The following is a 23,314-nucleotide window of genomic DNA, read 5'->3' on the forward strand; positions in this document are numbered from 1 at the left end:
CGGTGAATCCGTATATTTAGAAACGAAAATGATAATTAAATAGAAACTTTGATTTATAAACAATATACTATGTACATGGATGCATTATGGCCATCTACGATTGTTAAATCAATATTACACAGACTGGAATTGATCTCTTTAGCACATGTTTAATTAACACATGTAGATGTAACATGTACAATATATGCACGATTGTGGTAACGTAATATGATATATACAGTCACAATGCCACTGCTTCGATCTTTTTTCTCTGAACTGTTGAATTACTGTCTGTTCGCTGATTTACACAACACGCACACACTGTCCACCACATGCACACAGCTCTGTGCAAGGTAAGTTGGCTTTGTAACATTTGCACCTACCAGTGCAATTACTTTTGCAGGCACATTTTACAAGTTTGTGGCAGGACTTGGATGCTTCTGCCAAGCTGCTCCTTGTTGGGGACCATGTGTCACCATCTCTCTCCCAGCCCCAGTCTTCTGGAGATGGTATACTTGCGTTTGCGACCAGTGACTGATCCCACATGTGGCCGGCTTGGAATGCTGCACGCTTGGCATGTTGTAGCAATGCAGCGCTAGTTGGCGGAATGTTTTCCAGTTGACGATTTCCGAATGCAAACAGCCGTTTTCGTTCTTCATTTACTTTTTGCAATGACGATGTGCGTTTGTATAAGAGTACTACAAACCTCTCCAGTACCTTCATATCATCCCCGCTTAGTTGGCTTGGTGAACGGGAGAGTCTGCTGAAAAGAGACTTGAAGACATCTGATGCCCTCCAAATCTTGCCAATCCCACAAAATGATGACACTGTATCGCAGCCAGATATTGTATGTAGAAATAGCAATCCCTGACACGATTCGGTACCCATCTCTGCTGCAATGCTGTGAGCCGAAATGTATCAAAATGTTTTTCCATGGCTAAAGGCTATCCAAAGTTCACAGTCCTGTAGGATATTTGCTGTTCTTATGGCTAGAACAACAATGTCTGTGGCTTGTATCATGATTCTACGATAACCATGTTGTTGCGCATGAGCGGCGTGAAGGAGCATTCTGCCATCTGCTTCGTCTTGTGTACATGGAGCTAGCTGCGATATATCACTCTCTGGGTTAGAGAGCACGTTCTCTTCGCAAGTTGTGAGAACGACTTTTCCTTGCGGTGGCTGAAAGGCTTCCAAGGTAGTTGCAAGGTAGTTGAAGAGCCCTGTTTTATTTGAATCTACACGAAGGAACGTCTTCCAGTTTGGAGGGAGTCGTGTGCTGGCTACAACTCGGAGAGCTTCATCCATGCCATGGCGTTCTCGAGCATATGACTTCAAGCTTCCGACTTTGTATACATCCCATACAACGTCCAACCGAACCACGGACCGCAGTTGCCTTGCAATGTATGGGAGGAATACGAGTTGTGAACAGTCTCCAAATGTTTCACAGCCACGTTTGACTTTTTGGGGTCAAGTGTGTGCATCAGGGCGGCGCCATCAATGATCTTGACATCAACCTCAGGAGTATTGGCTGGACGTGGTGTCAAAGCTTCCAGACATCCCATCAGATCTGACTTGTTGCCCTGGCGCATTGAGTTGTTCTCAGCAAGTGATGGGGGCCATGGATAGTTCTCATGTTCGAAGAACGTTTCAAGGTCTCCAACTCGGGACTGGCATGAGATGTACAATCTCGAGAAAAGTTGCACATCACTCTTCATGGCGACGGTTTTTGTGCTAGCTCAGGGATTTTTCTTCCGCCCTGATTTGAATAGAGGCAAATTGTTCTTGTGAATTGGATCATACAGTGATGTTGATGATTCAGACATTCACTCTTTAATGAATGTTTGGTACTGTGTGCTTCCAAGGTGTTCAGCCGTTCGGATGGTGTTCACCACTGCCTCGGACATTATAACTTTAGTGTCCAATGCTACCAAATCTGAGCTGTCATCCAAAAACGGGTTTCCCATTTCTTCGATCGCTTCAACAGCACTCTTTGTGTTCAAAGCAAACAGTTTCTGTGTACTCGGAATCTGCTCATGATGGCGGTCGTTGTCTGCACGCTTGTGTGTGTGCTTTTCTTCATACTCGTTGAGAAGTTGGCCTATTTCAGGACCTGCCACCATACAACGTTTTAGGGCAGTTTCGTTTTCAGTGATCCCAATGATCCCTCCGTCTCCTTTCACAATGGCATTTGTATTATTCTATAATACACCATCTGAAAGGTAATTATATTGCCATGCCAATGGTATACAAGAGAAAATGAACAAAGAAGCCATAGTGAGGTGACAGGCCAGGAATCAACCATACCCCCAAATTGTGGCTGGCGCGAAATCATCAAAAATGGCTAAAACACCCCCTCTCCCCAAAACTTATTTTTTAGCAGGTTACATTGCTCGTATCAAATGTCTCCAGATCTATTTCGATTCAGCATACATTAAATCACTTATTTACAAATTGTCATGCTTTCTGCCAGAGGTGAACATCTTTTCTTAAATTTGTGATATATCCGCCCCACTAATAGAGCTTCATACTGTTTTTGAGGGAGCAGAATTGCAATATCTATAGTAATAGTTTATCGTGCAGCATAAACACAATTAGAAGAACGTTACTTGCTAGATTTGAAGAAAATGGTAAGAAGATATCTTGTTAAAACCAAAAACGTATCAAGGACTCAAAGATCTTGATCGGTTGATGACATCCTTCCTCTGGCCCTTGAAGTTGGTAGAGTTAAAAAGATCCAGGGGACAACAGGGTGTGTGAATTATGTGAAATAGGAGAAATTGAGAATAATTCAGTTTACTTCTATATGATGAGTTAAGAATATCTATATTAAATGAGATTTATGTTCTATTTCAAAATCCAGGCATATTTTGGTGCACTGATGATAGAATGAAATGTAATTTAAATGTGTTTTTTGTTTACGTACATTTGTTTCTAAAGCTTGGAAAACATGTCAGAATGGTTTATTTTTGTGTTATTTGTCATTTATGTTGCTACTGTGGTTTCTGGACTCTTTTTCAAAATAATGGTGTCTTGTAAGCATGTTTGGGCTGGGCATATTATTTATGCATGACACAATGATAATAATCATTCGATCAGTCATGTATCAGTAGCAAACCAACCAGCTTGTCACATAACGTTTAATAGAATGTATAGACTGTTGTCTATGCTGGCAGTAATACAATTTGTAAAAAGCGTACTGCAAATAAAATGGGGGATAACATCTCTATTATGGAGCTTTGCATTAGATTTATCGTCAAAATAAAGAAAAGTAGCACTCTAATGCAATCCAATACAATTCTGCAATAAATACTCTCCTAACTCTCTTCTGAACTCTTAAGTACAACGCAAGCATCAAAATGTAATTCAAGACACCTCAGAGTTTGTCTAAAAATGTGTCTTAATATAAAAAAAATATTTGAGTCATCCTTTGTATGTAGCAGTTTTCATATGGTGTAATAGCTGTGACGCTGTCAACACAATATTCAAACTGATCTAAGGAACTTCTGTCACAGACAAACACAGTTTATACAAGTGGTCATGTTTTAATTTGGCAAACTATAAAAAAGTCTAATTCTTGGTAAATATCAGATGAAATTAGTCCTATGGAAGGAAAAGTGAACCTTTTTGCAATAATCATCAATCCTTTCAGACATCAAAGATAAGTAAATAACACGCACAAAAACAATACCAAGTCAGTTATGACAATATTAACTTTAATCTTTTACAACACATTTCATAAATAACAATTCATTATTGCTTTCTCTAATCTGTATTTAAATGATAATAGAGGCTTGGTCATTGTGGGATACATAGTGCTTGCAGGGCAGTGCAGGAGACAGCATTTTCATAATTCAGCTGTTAAATTAAATAGGACATCAACATAATACCTTACATTTTTAAGAAACTGTGCTCTATTCATTGCCTGAAGACAACTGAACAGTTTAGAAACAAACAACATGACTATTATCCACATAATCAGTAAAGTGTGTCCATAGTGGAATCTATTGTTTTACACAGACACAAAGAAAATGCCTTTATACAGAAAAATATGCCACAAATTCATTACACCATAAGAAGCAAAATACTTACAATGAGAAAGAGGGAAAAAGCTTTCTGACAAAGTGATGAAGGCTATTTGAACTGACAATTAGGACACTAGTTTGGTTTCAGTGTTTCACCGACGGAGGATATCAGGAGCACAACTCTTCAGAATGTGACCCCAAACTGAAGTAAACAAAGAGATTCAGGCAAGATGTTACAGTATAACAAGAGCATAATATAACATTTGTAACACATTATAGAGTGGGAACACTTATCTTTCTGGAGTATATGTACTAAGATATCCAATGAATGAAGTCAAGAAAAAACAAATGTATAATAAGGCCTGAGTCCTGATATATCAGATCACAACACACTAAGACATAAAACAAACAAACATATTTTGGCCATGCATGTGCTTAGTTTAAAGTTCAAGTGCAAGCAATACAGCAGTTGAAGGAGAGTTACAGTTGTCCTAGGGTCAGGTACGGTTAATGGTGTGAGCGGTGGAAATATCTACTGTAGATGTGGGATAATAAATGACTCCATTTCTCTTTGAGGAAACAGAATTTCACAGTGTAAACAAGCATAGGAAAAATCCGACTATTTCCTGAAGCAAATACAGTATAAGACATTTACATCAGTGAACAAGGCAATATGTTTGGAGCTCGAGTTGCCAGTGACATCACCGAGTCCACTGTCCTCTTTTATGATAAAGTCACATTTCTCAAGTGTCTGAATGTACTTTCCTTTTCCCACATATGGAAAGATGAATATTTTTTTAACCCATCTGCATTCCTGCAGTAGGTTACAGAGCAGGGTAGTGATCTGTCAGGGTCAGAGGTCAACTCCTTTGACCAGTGCAGTCTCCAGGGTGATGGTAAACTCATTGAGAGTGTGGAGGATGCGGGAGAGGGAGTGGACAGCAGCCCGGTCCCGCAGCAGAGCACCGTCCTCGTACGTCCGCCCTGAAAGGGGACACTCTGCCAGCAGGGGAAGCCACTGAGAGAGAAGCCGGCCCCTGCCAAGAAGAACAAGTCAATGGTCAGTAATGGTCCCATAAATATCTGATGAATTTTAGGATTAAATTGTAAAATGAGTTAGCTGACTACAAGACAGAACTAGCGCCATTTACGTTCTCTTAAAACAGCTTCCAACAAGAAACTAAGATGCTTTCAGTGTTCTGTACCTGTACGTTTTATCCAAATCGCAACATAGACTAGTGCAATATCCAAATCGCAGGAGGCACAATATTTGCAACATACGTGTCAAAATATCATTTTAAAATAAATATTGTGTTGCTGCAGAGATGTCCCAGCCGACAAAACGTATTCTGCTGACCTAAGTAAAAAGAAATGTGTTGGTACAGATCCTCTCCAAAAAAGAAAAGAAAAAATCACACCATGATCATTAAAATGTATTTTTCAATGAAAATGATAGCAATGATGCAACAATGATCACTCCCTCCAATATCGTGAATCATATCACCATTGCAATATCAGTCAAAAATAATCATTAGATATCTTTTCCAAATCATTCAGCCCTAATGTAGTCAGGTCATTCAATGCCAGTCTTACTCCTTTAAAGCAGTTTGCTTTAATGGACAGAACATATGGAAGGAAATAGGACAGAAAAAGAGACAACATGTAAACTTGGATGTCGACTAGACCCAAACCCACTTGACGGTGAACAACTCTACTTGTTAAGCCAGAGACCTCACCACCATCTTCTAACGATAATTGTCTCAACTATAATGCATATTGAAAACAAAATGCTTTATTAAATGTTTGATTTATTTTTTAATTCACACAGATATAAATGATTTTTCTGCATGTAGTGTCCGACCATTAGAAGACAAAGGTTGACACTTTGCCTCCCTGAACTGTATGTTATGTAAATGCTTCGGCTGCTTTCTCTGGGCTTCAGGAAGAAACATCGCATTTGCCCAAAATAATTTAATGACCAGGATGCTTTAGAATCAGATTCCAAGTGTCTCCTTATTTCTGGCTCATAAATCCCAATGGTTTTTAGACTTAATAACACAAATAACAGTTGTATTATAAACTTATTGTTGGATTACAAACACAACTATGATCCGCTCACCTGATTCCCAAGCAGACAAACAGCTGGAACTTGCCCTCTTTTCCAATGTTTCGTGGCGAGGCATTGATGGCATTGACATAGTGGCACAGTGAGTCACACGGTGGACCCTTTGTCAGCGTTGATCCGTGCAGGTCACCCATCTGATCAGCTGTCTCCATGGAAACCACTGCCTTCTCTATAGGAAATAGTTTGTCACACTGTCAGTTCATGACTTATTAATATACAGACAATAAGGGAAAATAAGGTCTTAGAAGACAAACACTGGTTGTTAACAACAACACATCAATCCTGCTTTGTTGCATGCAATTTGATATGTGACATTCATATTCTTTACCACTAGATGGAGACAGGAGTCGGACATCAGCGAGAAGTAAAACGTCACTTTTAATGAACTCACACACTCGCAGTACTTACCCACAAAGTCCCAAACAAACACGTTCCTCTGGAAAAGACGGTTAGATTTGAGCCCGTGCAGGAGGAAGTTCTCCAAGGAGAGCACCAGACCTCCTTCTCCACATAACAAGACTGTCAGGTTTCCCCTCTGGGATGAGAGAGATGAGAGTGAAAAGAGGCTCTGTACGCAAGAGGCTCATCTTTTGAAGCTAATGTAATGTTCGGAGTTGTATCCGCATGATTGTTTGCACTTATTGTAAGTCGCTGTGGACAAAAGCGTCAGCTAAATGAACTGTGATGTAATGTAATCTTATAACTTCAGTAAATCCCCTGATTTGCAATTTTCCAAAAATACTCTACAGTAGAGAACAATTTGTTTATTTTCTAATCTAAAAGGCTCTTCTTTAGTTTACTAACAGGGAGTAAACAGAACAGAGCAAATGCTTGTACATTAAAGCCTGTGCACTAAAGATGTTATGACAATGGAATAGGAGGCCCATTACAGATAAACGAAAGTGATCCATCAAGTCCCTTCAGCGCTTTAACTTGCTATTGAGATGAGAGAGGCTAGTCTGATACACAAACGAGACAAATGAGGTCTGGGCTGGAGAGGCCGGGGTAACGAACCACGTTGAGATAAAACATAACACAAGCAGGAGGTTGACAGTCTGTGTTGCGTGAGATGCTTTGTATTAACCATTGTCACCCATTTTAGCTCAGCATGCCAACAAGTTAAATGAATATAGTATAATGTGTAATGCACACTCACTATTCACAGTCACATACCTCTTGTTCGGGTTTGTGGAAGTGTTTAACAAGGTTATTTGCTGCCTCCCTCATGTCCTCTTGTACTTCCACAGACAGCATTCCTGACGAGATAAATGAAGGAAAGTTACCGATAGAAACATGAAGATGAATGATGACACACACAGGTGGGAAGTGGACCAGAGCTAAATAGAAAGGTGATACAGGAGCAGAATCTGTTATTGTACCAACAAGTAGGTCAGCTATTGTCACTAAAGAATGGGTTCTTTGTCAGTACGCACTGGTTCGGCTGCCAAGCGATTCCAGCACTGCCCGCACACTCTGAGAAGGAGAGGCCAACTCCGGAGGCGTCCCTGTCCACCGTCCAGCATCCTCCTCTCCACCAGGTGACACCAGCTGACCAATGAGAACCCTTTCCAAGCTGCCGTCACCCACGCCTTTCCCCAGCCACCGGCCGCATGGGAACCTGAAAGGAAAGAAGAGTGTTTCATTATATCAAACTGCAAAACATTTATTAATCAAGGACATGGCAGCATCAGTTTTGAATCAGCTAGTGTAGTGTAGAGAGAGTATCAAGTATATTTTCACAGTGTACATGCAGTCACTCAATTGTTCTATGTCTACATTATATTATTATCGTGTGATCAAGAAGCTTTCTCAGACATCCAATATTTGACAGTCAGGATGATTCAGCTGTCATCGTTTCTTTAACAAACGGGGAGCTGTTGTCCACAAACACATTCTTGTACAATTAGCGACTGAGGTCACAGTCAGTTGGGCTGTGTACCGTTTACAAATGATGATACCAGTACTAATACCAGTACCCTAAAAGTGATGGAGATATCTGGCTTTTTCCTGTTTTAAATGAAATATTAAACTAAACATCTTTGGGTTTTACACTGAACACTTAAAGACATTACTTTGGAAGAACTGGGATGGACATATTTCACTATTTTCATACATTTTATAGACCAAATGATTAATCCAGAAACAATTCTGCAGATTAATAAATAATGAAGATAATCATTAACTGCCAACACCGTGAAATTCACCACGCTCGAATTCACCACACCACAGGTTGTATGGGTTGTAGCTACTGCGATACTTTGCCAATCACACATCACATTAAATCGCAGAACGCTTGCTGTGATTGGCTGCAAGCAAAAATATACAAATAGTCTGTTTTTTTTTCTAGATCTTGGTACAAAAAGGATCACGTGCAGGTATTGCTTGACTGGAGAAACTTTAATACTACTACTTGGTTATTTCAGTACTCGATACCTTTAAGGTGAACCGATAACCAGACCTAGTGTTTTAGTGATGAGACTATAGTAAGAAGCTTACTTGTAGGTGTGTCCAGTGATCTCATTGTACACCATCACACAGTCGATCAGACACTTGGCCAGCAAGCCGGAGTTCTCCTGTCCCAGCTGCAAAGTGCTCAGCCTGCCCAGGTTCTTGCACTGAAATGAAAAGCATGAACCACATTCATGACGCGTCTCTGTCACGCATGATGCGGACCTTGATTCTGCAGTGTATACACAAACCTGGAAAAGAATCTCCTGTGTGTTCTTCGTGATCTGTCGAACTCCTGAATCCCCCAGTTCTCCTGACACGCACACCCAAGGGTCAACTGTTGCCATTGCAATGCTCAGCTTCTTCATGGGTATTATGACGACACGGTATGGAATACCTGGAGAGACGAAGAGCAAAGTTTTATTCATTCATGTCATTTTCCTTCACACTAAAAAAAAAATGCCATCTATTCACACAATACCAAATATTATATTAGTATTATATAAGTATTGTCACAGCATAGGGGCAGTTTTAATGTCTATTGTTTGAGGTGTAAAAGGTCTGTGTGAATCCATGGGAGGGGTGGAGTCACAACCAGAAGAACACTTCCAGTGTCCTTGCAAGCTATGAAGCTGCCAGTAAATTCTAGTTGTTAAAGTTTACAGGACTTACAGATGGAGGTGAAGACGCGTGTGAAGCAGAGGTATTCCACAGTGTTGAGAGAGAGCAGGTGGAACAGAAACTGCTCCCTTTCTTCCTCACAGAGCAGGAATGCATGACGTTTGTACAGCTGCCTGTCAGGGGACAAGAAGAAAGGGAAAAAGATCCGTCAGAATCACGAGACTTACTATAAATGACACCCAGAAACATTAGACTTGTGTCTACTTGTCATTAAAGTCTTTGATGAGTGGATTCTGACCTGAGCAGCTCCTGGTTTGTAAGCAGCTCTTTAAGGTGCTGGGCGAGCATTTTCTTCTCCAGAGCCAGGTGGATCCAGGCCCGAGCCTGACCCACTTCAGACAGACCCTCACTCCTGGTCTGGATGAACCTGGAAGAACAACAGTTAAAGTGAAACACAAGCTCTAATGCTCAGTTTGTCTCTCATAACATTGTATCTAATGACCAGTCTAGGTATTTCATTTGATATCTTCTAGAAAAGATATCAAGAAAGCCTGTGACCAAGAACAGAACATAATGTTGGAGATATAATGTATGTCCAGTATATTAACATTTTAAAAGTTAAGATTGTGTCTTCATCTAAACTTCAGCCAAAATACAAGTTCTTTGAAAGAAGAAATGAAACAGTAAAGATTTTCCAATAAAACATAGACCTTAAAAACAAGCCTTTTACAATGTCTCCCACATAGATGCACCACTCATTCCAACATGAACGTATGTTTGCTCGTTACCTCATATCCTGTATTAACGACCCCCTCTGGATCAGAGTCCCGTCATCAAACGTTCTCTGGTCCGAACCGTTAGACCCTGAAGAGCAAGTGAAACACCAATGATGATACGACTCTTAGTTCAGTGATTTACAGAAGAAAAACTAAATCAGGTTGTGTCCTGACCTGGAGACTCAGCTGGTATGTCAGTCTTCCCCCGGGCTGCCTGGTAGTGAAGCAGATGGGACCAAAGAGCAGACTTCCCCTGTTCAGAATAAACACATGTCAATATTCAGCCTGCTCATACAGTCACCTCTTTGTGATCGAATGCATGATGGGAATGTGTTTACTTGGGAACACGCATGTATTTCTTTTTTTAGGTCATCTGAGCTGAAATTATTATTACATGTTAAATGATGTGTCTGACCTGTTTAAGCTGCAGACCATGGCCCCAGGTTCTCTCCAGTAGGTCACACAAGCCGTGGATGAGTGTGTTTTCCTGCAGGCCTGTGATGTTGGCTTCTCCTTGACCCAGATCCACACTCTCCTTCCCCATCCTCTCCATCAACATCCGTTTGGTCTAAAAAGACAGAGAAAATGTTGTGCCATTAACATCAAACAATAATTTAAAAAAGGGACATTAGTTGCTCATTTTCAGGTTTTTAATTTTGGTATTTGGGTTTCTTCTAGAACATGTTCACATGCTTTAATGTTTATCTCATACCGTCTGTCTGAATATACCGGTTCACCCTGTGACTGAAATACCCCGTCTCTTTAAGCCCCTCCTCCCGAAAAAGCCCAGTCTGCTCTGATTGGCTGCCGACAAACATATGGCGCACCTTTGCAACGATAGTTCTTAAGCCGTGGGTGGAAATACTAAGATAGGGGGTGGTATATTTTAATGAGCCTGCATGTGACACAGAAATCTCAATGACTTGTTGAATCAAATGTTTTCCGACTGAGGCAGCACGAAAGACTGACTGGGTTGGTAGGCAATCCAGATAGAAATGTATGTGCACAAGCACCGAAAAAGTGAGGTTTTTTTATAAATGTGTCCCCGTTAAGAAATTAGTGCCCGCAGTGCTTCCATCAGCTCGCAGTTAAAGCTCTCACCTTCAGACGACACTCGCCCAGCAGCCCGTCGACGAACTCTCGGTGAGTCTGAGAGACAGCTTGAGGTGACGAATCAAGCAGCTTAGACTGGCGGAGGTTCTTCCTTGCAAATGCGTGCTTCTGTTAAATAAACAAAAGGTAATGAAACAGACGCAAGCCTCCTAAAGTTTCTGTGTTTGTCTGTGTCTGTTTGTCTGAACACATGAACATACCTGTCTCTGTTCATTGTCCACTCCTGAGTGTTCAGTCACCGTTGATCTCTTGAGGTCAGTCCTGCGTGATGCTGTAACACGACCGGACCACCTGTTCACCCAGATAACACAGTGTTTCTGTATTTAAAATACATTTATGTGTCTGTATTATGGTAGATATAAAGTAGACCCTGACATCTAGTGATATTCTAACGCATCCTTTAATGTCTGACGTAGCCACACGGCCCCAATCAGAGGAGCTCAAGTATCATGTCCTTTGTGTGGCAACCATTTATCCATCACTTTAGATGACTATTTGCTTTGATTAATTTAATTTGATTAAATTAATAACACATAAAAAGAACATTACCAAAGCAATACAAGTAATAACAGAATATGTAAGGGAGGCCAAAAGCCTAAACGGGCTTATCACGAAACTAAACCATAACTAAATGCCAGTTCTATGATTATGTAACCTAACCTGACCTGGGAGCTGATTAACACAATATCCTATATATTTTACAGAACATTGTCTGTAGGTTTTAACAAGGGGAACGTGAAGGGACCAGTGAAGAGAGCTGAAGTGAAAAAACTTTATAAACACCTTCTCAAATACGGATCCAATTTTCTAATTTTTAACAGTTTAAGCCTTTTCTATTGGTTAATTATTTAAACTGCTTTTCAATTACTTTTAGTTGGTTTACTATTTATTTTGATGATAAATTCACATAAGGTCCGCATCACTTCAGTATTCGGCTATTTTGGTGTAATCACAAATATTTAGTATTTTGAGCTACTCCTTGTTCACCCTTGGCCGGGGTTACAAGTAATTATTCTCATCGAATAACAGCAGAAAAGAAAGACTCACTTGTTGGTGTTTTGTCCCTGTGTGAGCACGTCAGCCTGCAGTTTAGGGAAGTAACCGGGCTGGTGACGGCCCTGGCCGATCCGCATGTCCAGCAGGTGGGGGTGTATGGCTGTGTGGTCAGCCTTCAGGAGTCTGCGCTCGATGGCCTGAGCTGCAGAAACAAACCCAGCAAACGTTAAGATCCAACAGGGATATCTACTGTAGATAAGAGTAGTCTTGAAAGTGTGGATAAGTTTGGACTTGTGCCTAACTTTTAATGTCACCTCTTACATGAACATCTTGTATTCAAGTTGTTTACCAAGTTTGTTTCATTGCAAGAAGACCCAGGACTGGAACAGCATAGAGTAATACAAAGTAACGACATCTCTGAAGCAGAATGTAAATGTGAATAGTGATACAGCCAGATTGAGATGCAAGCAGTGCAATTTCTGCAGAGAGGTTGGCAGGACTTTAAAGCAGAAGATTTGAAACAGTTTTCATTGCACACAAAGCCTTGTCCTCCACTTATATCGTATAATGCTCATCCCCCACCGTATCCTTTAGTTCACCCGTCTCTAATTCCCTAAATCTACCCATCTTTTCCTCATCCCTTTTCTGTTTCAATTATTCATCAGATTATTAGATTTGAACTTTCGTTTAGGAAACGTTTCCATTAGTTACTATTTGAATAAAAGTTCAGGCACACAAGTCCCCTTAAGCAGAGTTTAAGGAAGATCTTCAGTGCTGATTACTAAAGATACAAAAAATGGTGGTTGGAGAAAGGATAGCAACATAATTAACATGCACTGTAAATCCAGACAGATGGCGACAGACAATCTGGCATCCACTTCAATCATTCTGCTCAATCTACCAATTGGGGATTAAACCTACTTTCTCGCTACAGTATCAGTATCTAAATCCTTAAAAGAAACTGCAGAAACATCCAGATTCTTGGCCATTGGATGTCCTTAAAATGCACATCCTTCTTTAAACGACTGCATGACTTTCAATTGTATAGATGTTATTGCCTGTTTCCTCTGCAGTTATCTCATTTGCATTGCATTATGCTCATGAAAATCTATCGAGTTATATAAAGACTTTCCTGGTGAGAAAGACAACTTAAAACAACCTATATCCATGATATACTAAGAGTAACATTTGAGTTGGATTTCGGTTTTGGTTGCATATTATGGCTTGTGTTCCATGTATTTATTTTATGACTCCTCTTGCAGCACCATCATTGTATCCTCTTTTGTTCATGAGCATCTTCCCAGTACCTGACTCAAAGACTGTGGTGCATTTCCTGTAGTGACAGTTACGGGGGTCGTCTTCGTCTGTGTCGTACACTCGATCTCTCTCCAGACGGCTGTCAAACAGCTGCTGCAGTGGTTCTCTATCCGCCCAGCGAGATATCACCTTCCCATCCACGAAGGAAGAAAACATGGATGTCTCCAGGAACCGGGACAGGAAGTGCAAGTGGGTCGCAGGTTGAACTGACAGGAAGGAACCCTGAAAAATTGAAAAGCACAAACACGATTAATAGCTGTAGGAGCAACAATTTAAAACATATATTGTTTTATTATTATGATTGATTTATTCTTAATTCTATTTATTACATTTTTAACGTATTCTTGTTTATTTATTTTTGTTTGTTTGTGTACTGAACTAGTTATGTATCCTTTTTAGAAAAGAAGAAAAGAAAAGCACAAACACGACATGGATATAATGTTTCTATAACAATCCAAAGACAAAGAAAAAGCAACCTTAACATTTGTGGATTTGTCATTTCATTAGATCCATCAATTGATCTTTGTGCATGGACTTCTACTGAAGTACCTTGTCAAAACTGAACGTCCCCTCTCGGTTGCTCAACCAGGAGTCCAAATCAAGAGCGCTGTGGATGACAAACTCCTCATACCTGCCGAACATGGCAGAAAAACGTCCAGCAAACACCTCCCTCAGCTGAATGTTCAGCTTCGCCGCCCTCAGCTCCTCCTCCTCCTCCTCAAACACATGTCCCAGCGTCTTCCCTGCGTCCGACATCTTTTCTCCTCCGCACCTCCGCGCCAGAGCCTGCAGCCTCTCCAGCACCGCCAGCTCCTCGCCTCCGAGGTTCCCGTTCCTTCTGTCCTCCATCAGATCCTCCAGCACCAGGCTGCTCATGCGAGGGGAGGCGGTGGCAGGCTTGGTGGTCACACCGCCCTGTGGAGGGAGCCCGAAGCGCAGTAGTACCTCGCTCAGCTCCTGGATTAGCTCGGTCTGGTCTGGAAACACAGGGAGGGCCTCGGGGGCCTCCACAAAGCGGTTGTCAATGTCCACAAAGCACATGTTGGCCTGTGTGGGAGAAAGATGGAAAACACTTTTCAACTGACTCATCCATCAGATAATCATAACAGGTTTAACCAATCACAATGCGGCTGAGCTTTAACATCCAATTAAGATCAGAGATCAGAGAAGATTTATATTCCGTTAATAGATTCTTGGCCTTTCACCGGGAGATGCCCTCTGAGGATATGAGCATGTGAAGGATTATCTAATGATTACTGTTATCACTGCAACAGTGGGAATTGTGGAAATCTTCGTCATCGGACTTTCAAGATGACAAACAGATCAGAAACATGTGCCAGAGCTGTGCCCAGGAAGCTGCTGAGCAATTAAGTACAGAACTTTGTGACAAACAGGCACTCATTTATAAATACTGCTTCTGTAAGCAGCAGTGGAGCAAAGCGCAGTCAGCAGCAACGCAACCTTCAACAGTGACCTCAGACAGTCAGTTTACAGCCTCAGGGGACGTACATGTACTGTAGAGTAGACAGTTGCAGACATCCTCTTACTCTGTGCAGTGTCATCCTCTTAGTTAATGTCTACAATTCTTAGTCCATGTCTTTTCATCATCTCTTTAATTTGAATAGACAAATCAGGAGAAGATCACATGTCAACACACAATCCAACCAAATCCCACTTGTATGACCACCCATACATAAAATCGCCCAACTCAAGAAATAAGTAAAGATCCCTAATTCTCATTAATTATTCAGAGAGTGCCATTATTCTGGATCTCTAATGCGCTGCGTTTTTGCTTTCATCGCCCCCCCAGGCTGTCTTTCAATTGCCTCCTTTCTGGGGCAGAGCGACTTCAAAGAGGCTTCAGTGAGATATGCATCCAGCACAAAGTGATCTCAGATGCAGGATCAAGGAAATGTATCGTCTCAATTCGACAGGCCGGAGGCAGAGGGCAAATCGTCACGCATGCATCACAAAGAGGATCAGCAAATGGATGTATAAATGTTTCAGTGTAAAAAACATTTTTAGATCCTTTTGTGTGCATTTTTACTGAAATGTTTGCATCCTGAGATGCTTACATTTACTACAGATCACTTTTTTCTCTCTATTGTCTTTTAAAATGGAATTTTTAAATGTTTGCTTTGCGGATTATGTTAAATATATTTAATACATTTATATGCCCCTGTAAAGCACTTTGAATTGCCTTGTGTCGGAGTGGTGCTAAATAAAAGTTCCTTGCCTTACAGGTGCATCACACATAAGATCCTTGTTTCGTTGTGTACCTCGTGTGGTAGGTGGAGGGAGGATCGCTGCGCTCCGTCTCTGCGCTGGATACCCATCAGGAATGGCACAGGAGCGTCTAGGAGGTGATGCAGCGGTGCAGAAACAATGGGCAGGTAGATGTGTTGCCACTGGAATGGGAACAGCAAGGTGGTGACGCTCTCTGCCACTGTCATCAAACGCTGGTAGTCTGAGGAGATGAGAGAGACGAGAGCATGGAGGAATCACCTATAAGTACCAAGGGAAGGACTCATTCTCAAGCGAAGAAGAACGTTCCCTTTAACAGTATTTTAATGAAGCAGTTCCACACTTGTTACACAATGAGTTGTCAGTGTCAGTATTTAACCTCAAACCCATCTGCTGTGTTGTTATTGTAGGTTACATGTGGGGTAAATGTTGTGTAAATTGTGAAAAAAAGTTTTTATATATATATATATATATATATATATATATATATATATATATATATATATATATATATATATATATATATATATATATATATAGTTTCATATTGTGCCATGTCCTATACTTGTCTTGTCTATTTTGATTAATTCTGTTCATTTTATATTTATGCCATGCTCATAAAGGCATCTTGTAGAGCGTTGCTAAATTCTGCAAAAACATTGATAGAGTTTGCTTAAGGAACAAAGTCTTAAAACTGGTCTTCTAAATAACATCAATGATTTTACTACCACCTTATTTGCATTGATTATATCAGTAAATGTTGGCATTATGTGGGAATTTCTTATTTTGAGTGTAATCTGAAGCATGCTAATAACTAAATAGTGTGCTTACCTTTAGAGCAAAGCAGGACTTGTGTCTCCAGAAGTGTACAGGTAATTAGTTGCACCATATTGTCCACACCCAGCAGCGAGAAAGCCTCTCCAAGAGGATACTCCCCCAGCGGGAGCTCACCCGGGCCGGGCCGCTGGCACACGATGGGCCCCTGCACCCCGTGGAACCTCAGCGACCTGCCAGGGGGAGGCAGCGGCACCTCGTACAGGATGTTATGGATGTAGCTCTCTATAGGAAGGGGTGGGGCTGTGTGTGAGGTCACAGCCTGGTGCAGCTGAGACAGAAACTGTCGAGCAGCTTGAAGGAAGGGGAGCGGCGTGAGGAGACAGAGGGCTTTGGACACGTACAGAGTGTCCCGCACTGGATCGTAGGAGCCCGCGCAGCCGAGGCAGGGGGAAAGCCCAGCCAGGGATTGAGCGTCTGACTCATCCAAGCTACTCACAAGCGAGTCCATGCTGGAGGTGGAGGGCGAGGAGGCAGACGAAGACGATGAGGAGGGAGAGGAGGCAGAGGAAACTGAATGGTGCTCCACGTGGTGCATCTGGAAGAGAGTCTGCATGGCAGTGATGATCTGAGCACTGGTCACCTCCTCGTAAAAGGTGTGGACAAAGCCGTAGGAACGTGTGCCGTCGTCAAAAGACATTGTGAAGGAGTGAAACTGAGGATCAAGCCTCTCTGCCTGCGTGCGGAAGGAAAGACCCCTCGGCATACAGAGCTGAGGAGAAAGTGAAGAATGAAGACGAAGAAAGGGAGGAAAAAGCATAAAAGAGGGTTAAGGACAAAGTGTGTTTAAACAAATGTGACCCTTAATAATGACCTACATAACTGGGACTAGTGGTGGATTTCTAAATCAGGGATGTAAACTTAACTATTAAAGCTATTATAGAATATTGCATTCCAAACAATTGTGCTGTAATTCACAGACATTGAGGAGGCAGATACCTGAACAAAATAAAACCTGCGGTCAGCAAAATAAAAGCAAATTTTAAAATTCTTCTCTGGAGGTAAACAAATGTTTGACAGGAATTTTAAAAAAGTGCATAAATTGCATGAAAAAAATGCTGAACAAGTAACTTAATTGTTAAATATGGGATAACTGAGTACCTGTGACAAGTATTTGTTCTATGTTGTGTTGTATTTGTGCTATTTATTCATTTATGTGAATTATGTGGTTGTTTCCGGGTCTAAAAACCCAACAAACTTACATTTAATAAATGTTTAATAAGAACACACATTTTACCGAAACCATAAATAGATAACACAAAAAGCTGCGGAGTGTACCGGCAGACTTGTTTTGAGGATTATCCTTTCATCATCCTGACCTGCTTTTCAACAGGGAACAATAAACATCTTCTGTGTGAAAAAAGAAAAGGAACATATTCTATGAGAGGCAGCGAACAAGCAAAGATAATTGGCTCCGACTACACTTTTGTTCCCAGATGATTTTGTTATCATGTTCCTCTTTTTCCTTTGTAAAAATATTCACGTACACTAGTAACCACAAAACATTTGACACACAAAGAAAGGCACATCTTGTCCTTATATTTCCACCGAGAAACCGACCAACACTGAAGAAGAGCATTTATGTGCAATCCGAGACCTCACCATGTTGACGGCATCTTTATTGAAGGGGTTCCTGTCTGTGCTTTCGGGGTAGTGCACCAGAACCTTTGACTTGAACGACCGTCGAATGGGGCTCTGCTCAAATCCCTCGCCTGAAACACAAACAGAACAAAAGAGATACGGTATTATCGTATTAGTACAGAGTGATCTTTCACCGTCATCACTGCTGAGACAGACTTCATTACGGAGCAGAGGACGTCACTAAATGACAACAGCTTTGATTCATGAAGAAGCTCGGACAGGATGACCTTGTGTGAAACGAAAGAGAAAAGTTCATCTGTTGTTGACGGCAAGGACCATTCTCCAGGAAAGAGGGGAAAATCCTTCCAAGAGTTATGCAACTCAACTCATTACCATAAAGATAGACTGGAAACGCCCCTCGTCCCCGAGACTCAGGATGAAAATACGCTGCTTTTAATACACCAAGAGCGCTGAGGCTCAGGATAAAGAATGACAGATATGTATAGAACGGCTACATGTACATGAAAGGATTACATTTGCAGTGCATGCAAGAAAACTATTTTATATATTCCTCCATTTACAATGCACAGATTTGATGCATTGCCCTGTCAGGCTCAAGTTTCTCCTCTCTTCATTCTCTGCACCTCGCGTCAGCTTCTAGCTCCGGTTACATGCGAGTGCTGTCTGTGTGAGCAGAGGAAGAGGAGCTGCTGAAGATAGAGATAAAGAGTGTGTATGATTCAGCATGTGTAATCGACTGACAGTAGTGAACTTTCATTATTCATCTACTTTGTGGAGGGGGATGCCCTTGAACAGTGCTCTCTCACTGTATTCCCCATTTCATTAATCTGCTATAAATTCTGAGCTTTAACCGTCACCACTACATTACAAGAACAAAAACAACTGCAAATGGCAAACTAACAAGTCTTCTCTCGGCTGCCAGCGTTGACGCACTCATTCAGCATTCAGGAACATCCAGCTCACCTGCCTACGACATGACGCACAGCACCCCGAGAGAGGAAACTGCGCCGCAAGCAGAGTGAGAAAGGAGCACTACTTCAAGTTAAACTGAGTCAGGCTGGTAAGTGGGAGACAGAAGCTAATAGATCATAGTGACGAGAGGGGGAGTCAATGTTCTTTGCGGAGGATACAAATTGGTGTCGGTGCCGAGAAGCAGAATCGAGCACCTAGTTGCCATGGTAGCACCTTCCGCTGCGGCCTCAAAGACGGCCCTCAAGACAAAGCTCGTCAGCGCTTTACATCACCCTGACTTTCATCAGCTGACCCAAAAGGGCTGCAACTAATGATCATTTTCATAATCATTTGATCCGCCTATTCTTTTCTTGATTAAGCGTTTGGTCCATAAAATGTCAGAACATAGTGACGCTGTCCCCCAATAGCCCGTTTAGTCCGACCAGCAGTTCAACAACCCTCAGTACATGAAAGTCCATACCACTGTCACTATAATGTCAATAAAGGGTTTCATATTCATTCCGCGGTTTAGACATGCATCACAAAGATTTATATCCCTGAACGGTGCCCCATCCCTAAAACAGGCTCACTTCATTAGGGATGACAGAACGGCCATAAATCTGGACATCTGTCGTATTCACCAACGCAGTTACCCCCACCATCCCATTCATCACACACCATTACACGAGTAGATGAGGACAGATATGAAAAGCAGAAAGAGATTAAAATTACAGCAAATGTTTTGGATCAAACAGGTTTAAATCACTCCGTCTTTGCACTACAGATTTGTCCGTCCACTGAAGGTTGAATCATGTGACAAAACAACAAAGACAAATTTAGTTTTTCATCTCAGCCGGAGACACAGACTGGGCGGTGTTGGGCTTGTATGCTTAAAATAAAGGATAAAAGTGTTGCGTGACTAAAAATAAAACAACTCAGGTTGGATATATCTCTTTACAATGGTTCAACATTATGACGAATGGCTGCAACTAACTATTACATTAATTATCGATTAATCTGACAATTATCTTCTAAATAAATCAATTGGTTTATAAAATGTCAGAAAATAGTTATGTCTTGTTTTGTCAGTCCAAAACCCCAAAATATTCAGTTTGATATAAAACAAAAAGAAGTAAATCTCCATATTTGACATGAAAAATTACTTTATCGATTAACCAATTGTGAAAATAGTTAGCGACTATTCTTCAGTCGATCAACGAATGGTTGCAGCTTTATTATAAAGCAGCACTCAAATGTTCGGTCAGGGAGTTCTCGCCCTCCAGTGAAGTCATTCCCGTGACAGTCGGCTGCCGAAGCCTCGGCCAGCCAGCGACAGGCAACGTCATGTGAAATTTGATTAGGCTGCAGAAAACACAGTGGCATCTATTGAGGAGCCAACAAGGGCAGATTGTTTCTCGGTAGGCATTGCCTCACACATTGTGTAGCATAGTGTATGTGATAAAGAGATACTGTATCACGTCACACATCCAAACACTTGTGCACGTGATAGAATAAACATCTCTTGCTTGACTACAGCTTACATAATATGAATGTAAAGTCAAACACAGAGACAGAAATCCCTTGAAACGAGGCAGAGCCCCCTGCTGCAGTGGGTCTGAGATGACCCGCTGTTACATAAGCAGATTGGTGGAGCTCAGATATACTGGCCAGCAGCGCTGCCACTCGCCGCAGGGAGCCAAATATCAAAGTCCTTGGTGGTAAGTTAGAGCAGTAATTAATCTGCAGCAGAGCTTTGTGTTCCAACGTCATACAGAGCTCATCCTATATACACAGTTTCCTTCCTCAAAGACATTTGGCTGAATGAGGAAGCATGTCTGCCATCTTTCCCCTGAAGAGCCGCTCTACATGAGCTACATTTCTGCTACAAAGAACACAGGGAGAATACAGGGTGCGACTATTGTTTGCAAACCTGGAAGTGACGTTCAAGGCGTTGGTATTCAGCACACCTGCACAGCTCTTTTTCCTCACAAAGACATATAGCTCTATATGACATATATAACTCGTCCACAGAGGGCTCCTGGGTGACTCTGTCCCCAAGCTGAGTGTCAACAACTCAGTGAGGGAGAAAGCAACACCACTTGATGTCTCAATTTCTAACAACCACCAGCTGCGAAGCTATCCTCCACAAATAAACCATCACTAGTATCACTGCAGCTGTCATCGCCGTGGCAACCCCCACATCCACCTACATTGCAGCATCCATTTCCTCCCATCTTTGTTTTTTGGTGAGAAAAGGACAAATCTGTTTTGCTTTGTAAAACAAAAAGTCCATCTCTGTTTGAGATCGTGTAGAGCTGAACAGACGTCACATAGATTATCACTGCTTGTAGGTTTACACAGCAGTTGTAATGTGGGAGCTCGTTCTCACACACAGTCCGGTTGTTAACCATGAACCACTGCCTGCATGCTCCATCTGTGCTCCAGCATCATTCGGCAGGATGTTGTCGTCTTTCTATTCAATCCCTTTCTCTGCTATATTACTTATCCAGGTGAAGTAGTAGCACTGAATGACTTGCAGAAACCAACAAAGCTATATTCTCATTTGACTTACAACGCTGCTCTTTAAAATATGATCAAAACACAATGTACAGAACTGTAATGCGTTCAGAGATAAAACAAAAGAGCAAGACTATAGGGTGAGAGTATAATCATCATTTTAAAGTATTACTTCATGGGGAAATGGTCATTCTCTTGAATTTTGTGTTTTTTGTTTATCTGTTGAATTGACTTGACACAAAATCTATATTTTTAAACCATTCGTTAAAAATACACAAATCCTGCCCCAAAAATGGTGTTAGCATATTTCTAATGGAATTTATCTTAGAAGAAGAAAAAATATTGGCCAAAATATAGGCTATATTCGACGAGATAATGTCAGATCTTATGTTGTCAACAACGCTTATAAAGGGAAGAAGAACGTGGCGTCCAATCAAAACATATTTAAATGAATGTCACCCCCCCCCCCACACACACACACTAATAGGCCTACATGAAATAGTAAATGTTTTCCATAAAGCATGACATTATGGCCTCGGCTGTGTATTTATGTGGTGTGGATGCGTTTGGTTCGTGTTTATAGACCCTCTACCTGCTCCATCGTCCGGCTCCAGGCCCGTCTCTGTGTCCACTCCACACACAACAAAATAGTGGGCGAAACGGCAAGAAGCCGATCCTGTGGCCGCTGCAGTCCCGCTCATCCTCGACGCGATTAAGGTGTAAGAGCTCCGTTTACTTCTATTTAGCAGAGTAGATGTTCATAGCTCGTGCAGATAATCCGAAATGTTTCGCCCCCCTTCGTCCTTCCTTTTCTGATCCGTGCGCTGGGTGCTGTCGGCCCTCCCGCCTGTGTGACTCTGACGGGGCTCAGCGGGATCCGGCGATGGTCATCTCGTTTGTTCAGAGGGGGAGGAGGCTGGGAGGGAGGGAGGGAGGGAGAGACAAAGGCCTGAAAGCTTCATCATCACTGTTAAATAAGCCTAATTTTAAAGGGTGTTGTCGAAATGTATCCTCTGCACATCACAAAAATCACAATTGTTCTTGGATGTAGTCATTAAAAATATATATAAATATATATATATAATTATTATATATATATATATATATTTATATTAATAGAAAAATAGAAATGACCTTATATGTTGTACATCCTCTTCCCCTTGACAAACTAAAATGATGCATGCAAATATATATATATACACATATGTATATATATACATATATACATATGTATATATATATATATATATATATATATATATATATATATATATATATATGTATATGTATATATATACATATGTATATATATATATATATATCTATATCTATATCTATATATAATATGTGTTACAGGTTATTAAGGCATTGCACAGGAGTACAAATACACTGTAAATATATGCATATCAACACTAGAAACACTGATCATACAATTTAGCTTGTGAAAACTGTTTCTAAAGCCCGAGACAATAATAAAAAATTTGGTTTGAGACCTGAATTTTTACAGGAAGCCTGCGATACAAATTTGAAGTGTGGAGTTTGAAAGAATTGGGGTTTTTTGTGTGTTTATTTTACCAGTCAGGGAACATCTATTGAAATACAAATAGGGTTGCATTCTGGGAAATATAGGATCCAGTGTTTTAAAGGTTGACCCACACCAGGGACTAAAACTCACAATAGCTCCGTTTCGGCTGCTTATTTTGACCATTCTTTTGAAATGTCTCTTCTGAATCCTCCTAACTTTATGGTTTAACAAAAAAAGCCAGACT

General features: G+C 41.2%; 1 protein-coding gene across 2 annotated transcripts; it reads right to left on the bottom strand.

Moving 5' to 3' along the window:
- Positions 1 to 3,671: 3,671 nt before the first annotated feature.
- On the bottom strand, positions 3,672 to 22,463 carry LOC115010199 (DENN domain-containing protein 5B-like). 2 transcript variants are annotated; one of them, XM_029434686.1, is made up of 21 exons: positions 22,138 to 22,463; positions 18,078 to 18,187; positions 16,473 to 17,187; positions 15,677 to 15,864; positions 13,947 to 14,444; positions 13,388 to 13,619; positions 12,132 to 12,282; positions 11,285 to 11,375; positions 11,073 to 11,192; positions 10,387 to 10,539; positions 10,146 to 10,224; positions 9,984 to 10,059; positions 9,494 to 9,622; positions 9,247 to 9,368; positions 8,826 to 8,971; positions 8,623 to 8,741; positions 7,560 to 7,744; positions 7,300 to 7,382; positions 6,535 to 6,661; positions 6,121 to 6,295; positions 3,672 to 5,038 (listed from the first exon to the last, which is right to left on the bottom strand). In XM_029434686.1, the coding sequence occupies exons 1-21, from the start codon at positions 22,244 to 22,246 to the stop codon at positions 4,855 to 4,857; spliced, it is 3,792 nt and encodes a 1,263-aa protein (XP_029290546.1). In that variant the 5' UTR covers positions 22,247 to 22,463; the 3' UTR covers positions 3,672 to 4,854. The 2 variants fall into 2 exon arrangements, with proteins under 2 accessions (XP_029290546.1, XP_029290547.1); XM_029434687.1 differs by lacking the exon at positions 22,138 to 22,463 and adding an exon at positions 18,344 to 18,362.
- Between the last annotated feature and the right edge of the window lie 851 nt (positions 22,464 to 23,314).

The sequence above is a fragment of the Cottoperca gobio genome, chromosome 6 (assembly GCF_900634415.1).
Source record: "Cottoperca gobio chromosome 6, fCotGob3.1, whole genome shotgun sequence".
Classification (NCBI taxonomy): Eukaryota; Metazoa; Chordata; class Actinopteri; order Perciformes; family Bovichtidae; genus Cottoperca; species Cottoperca gobio.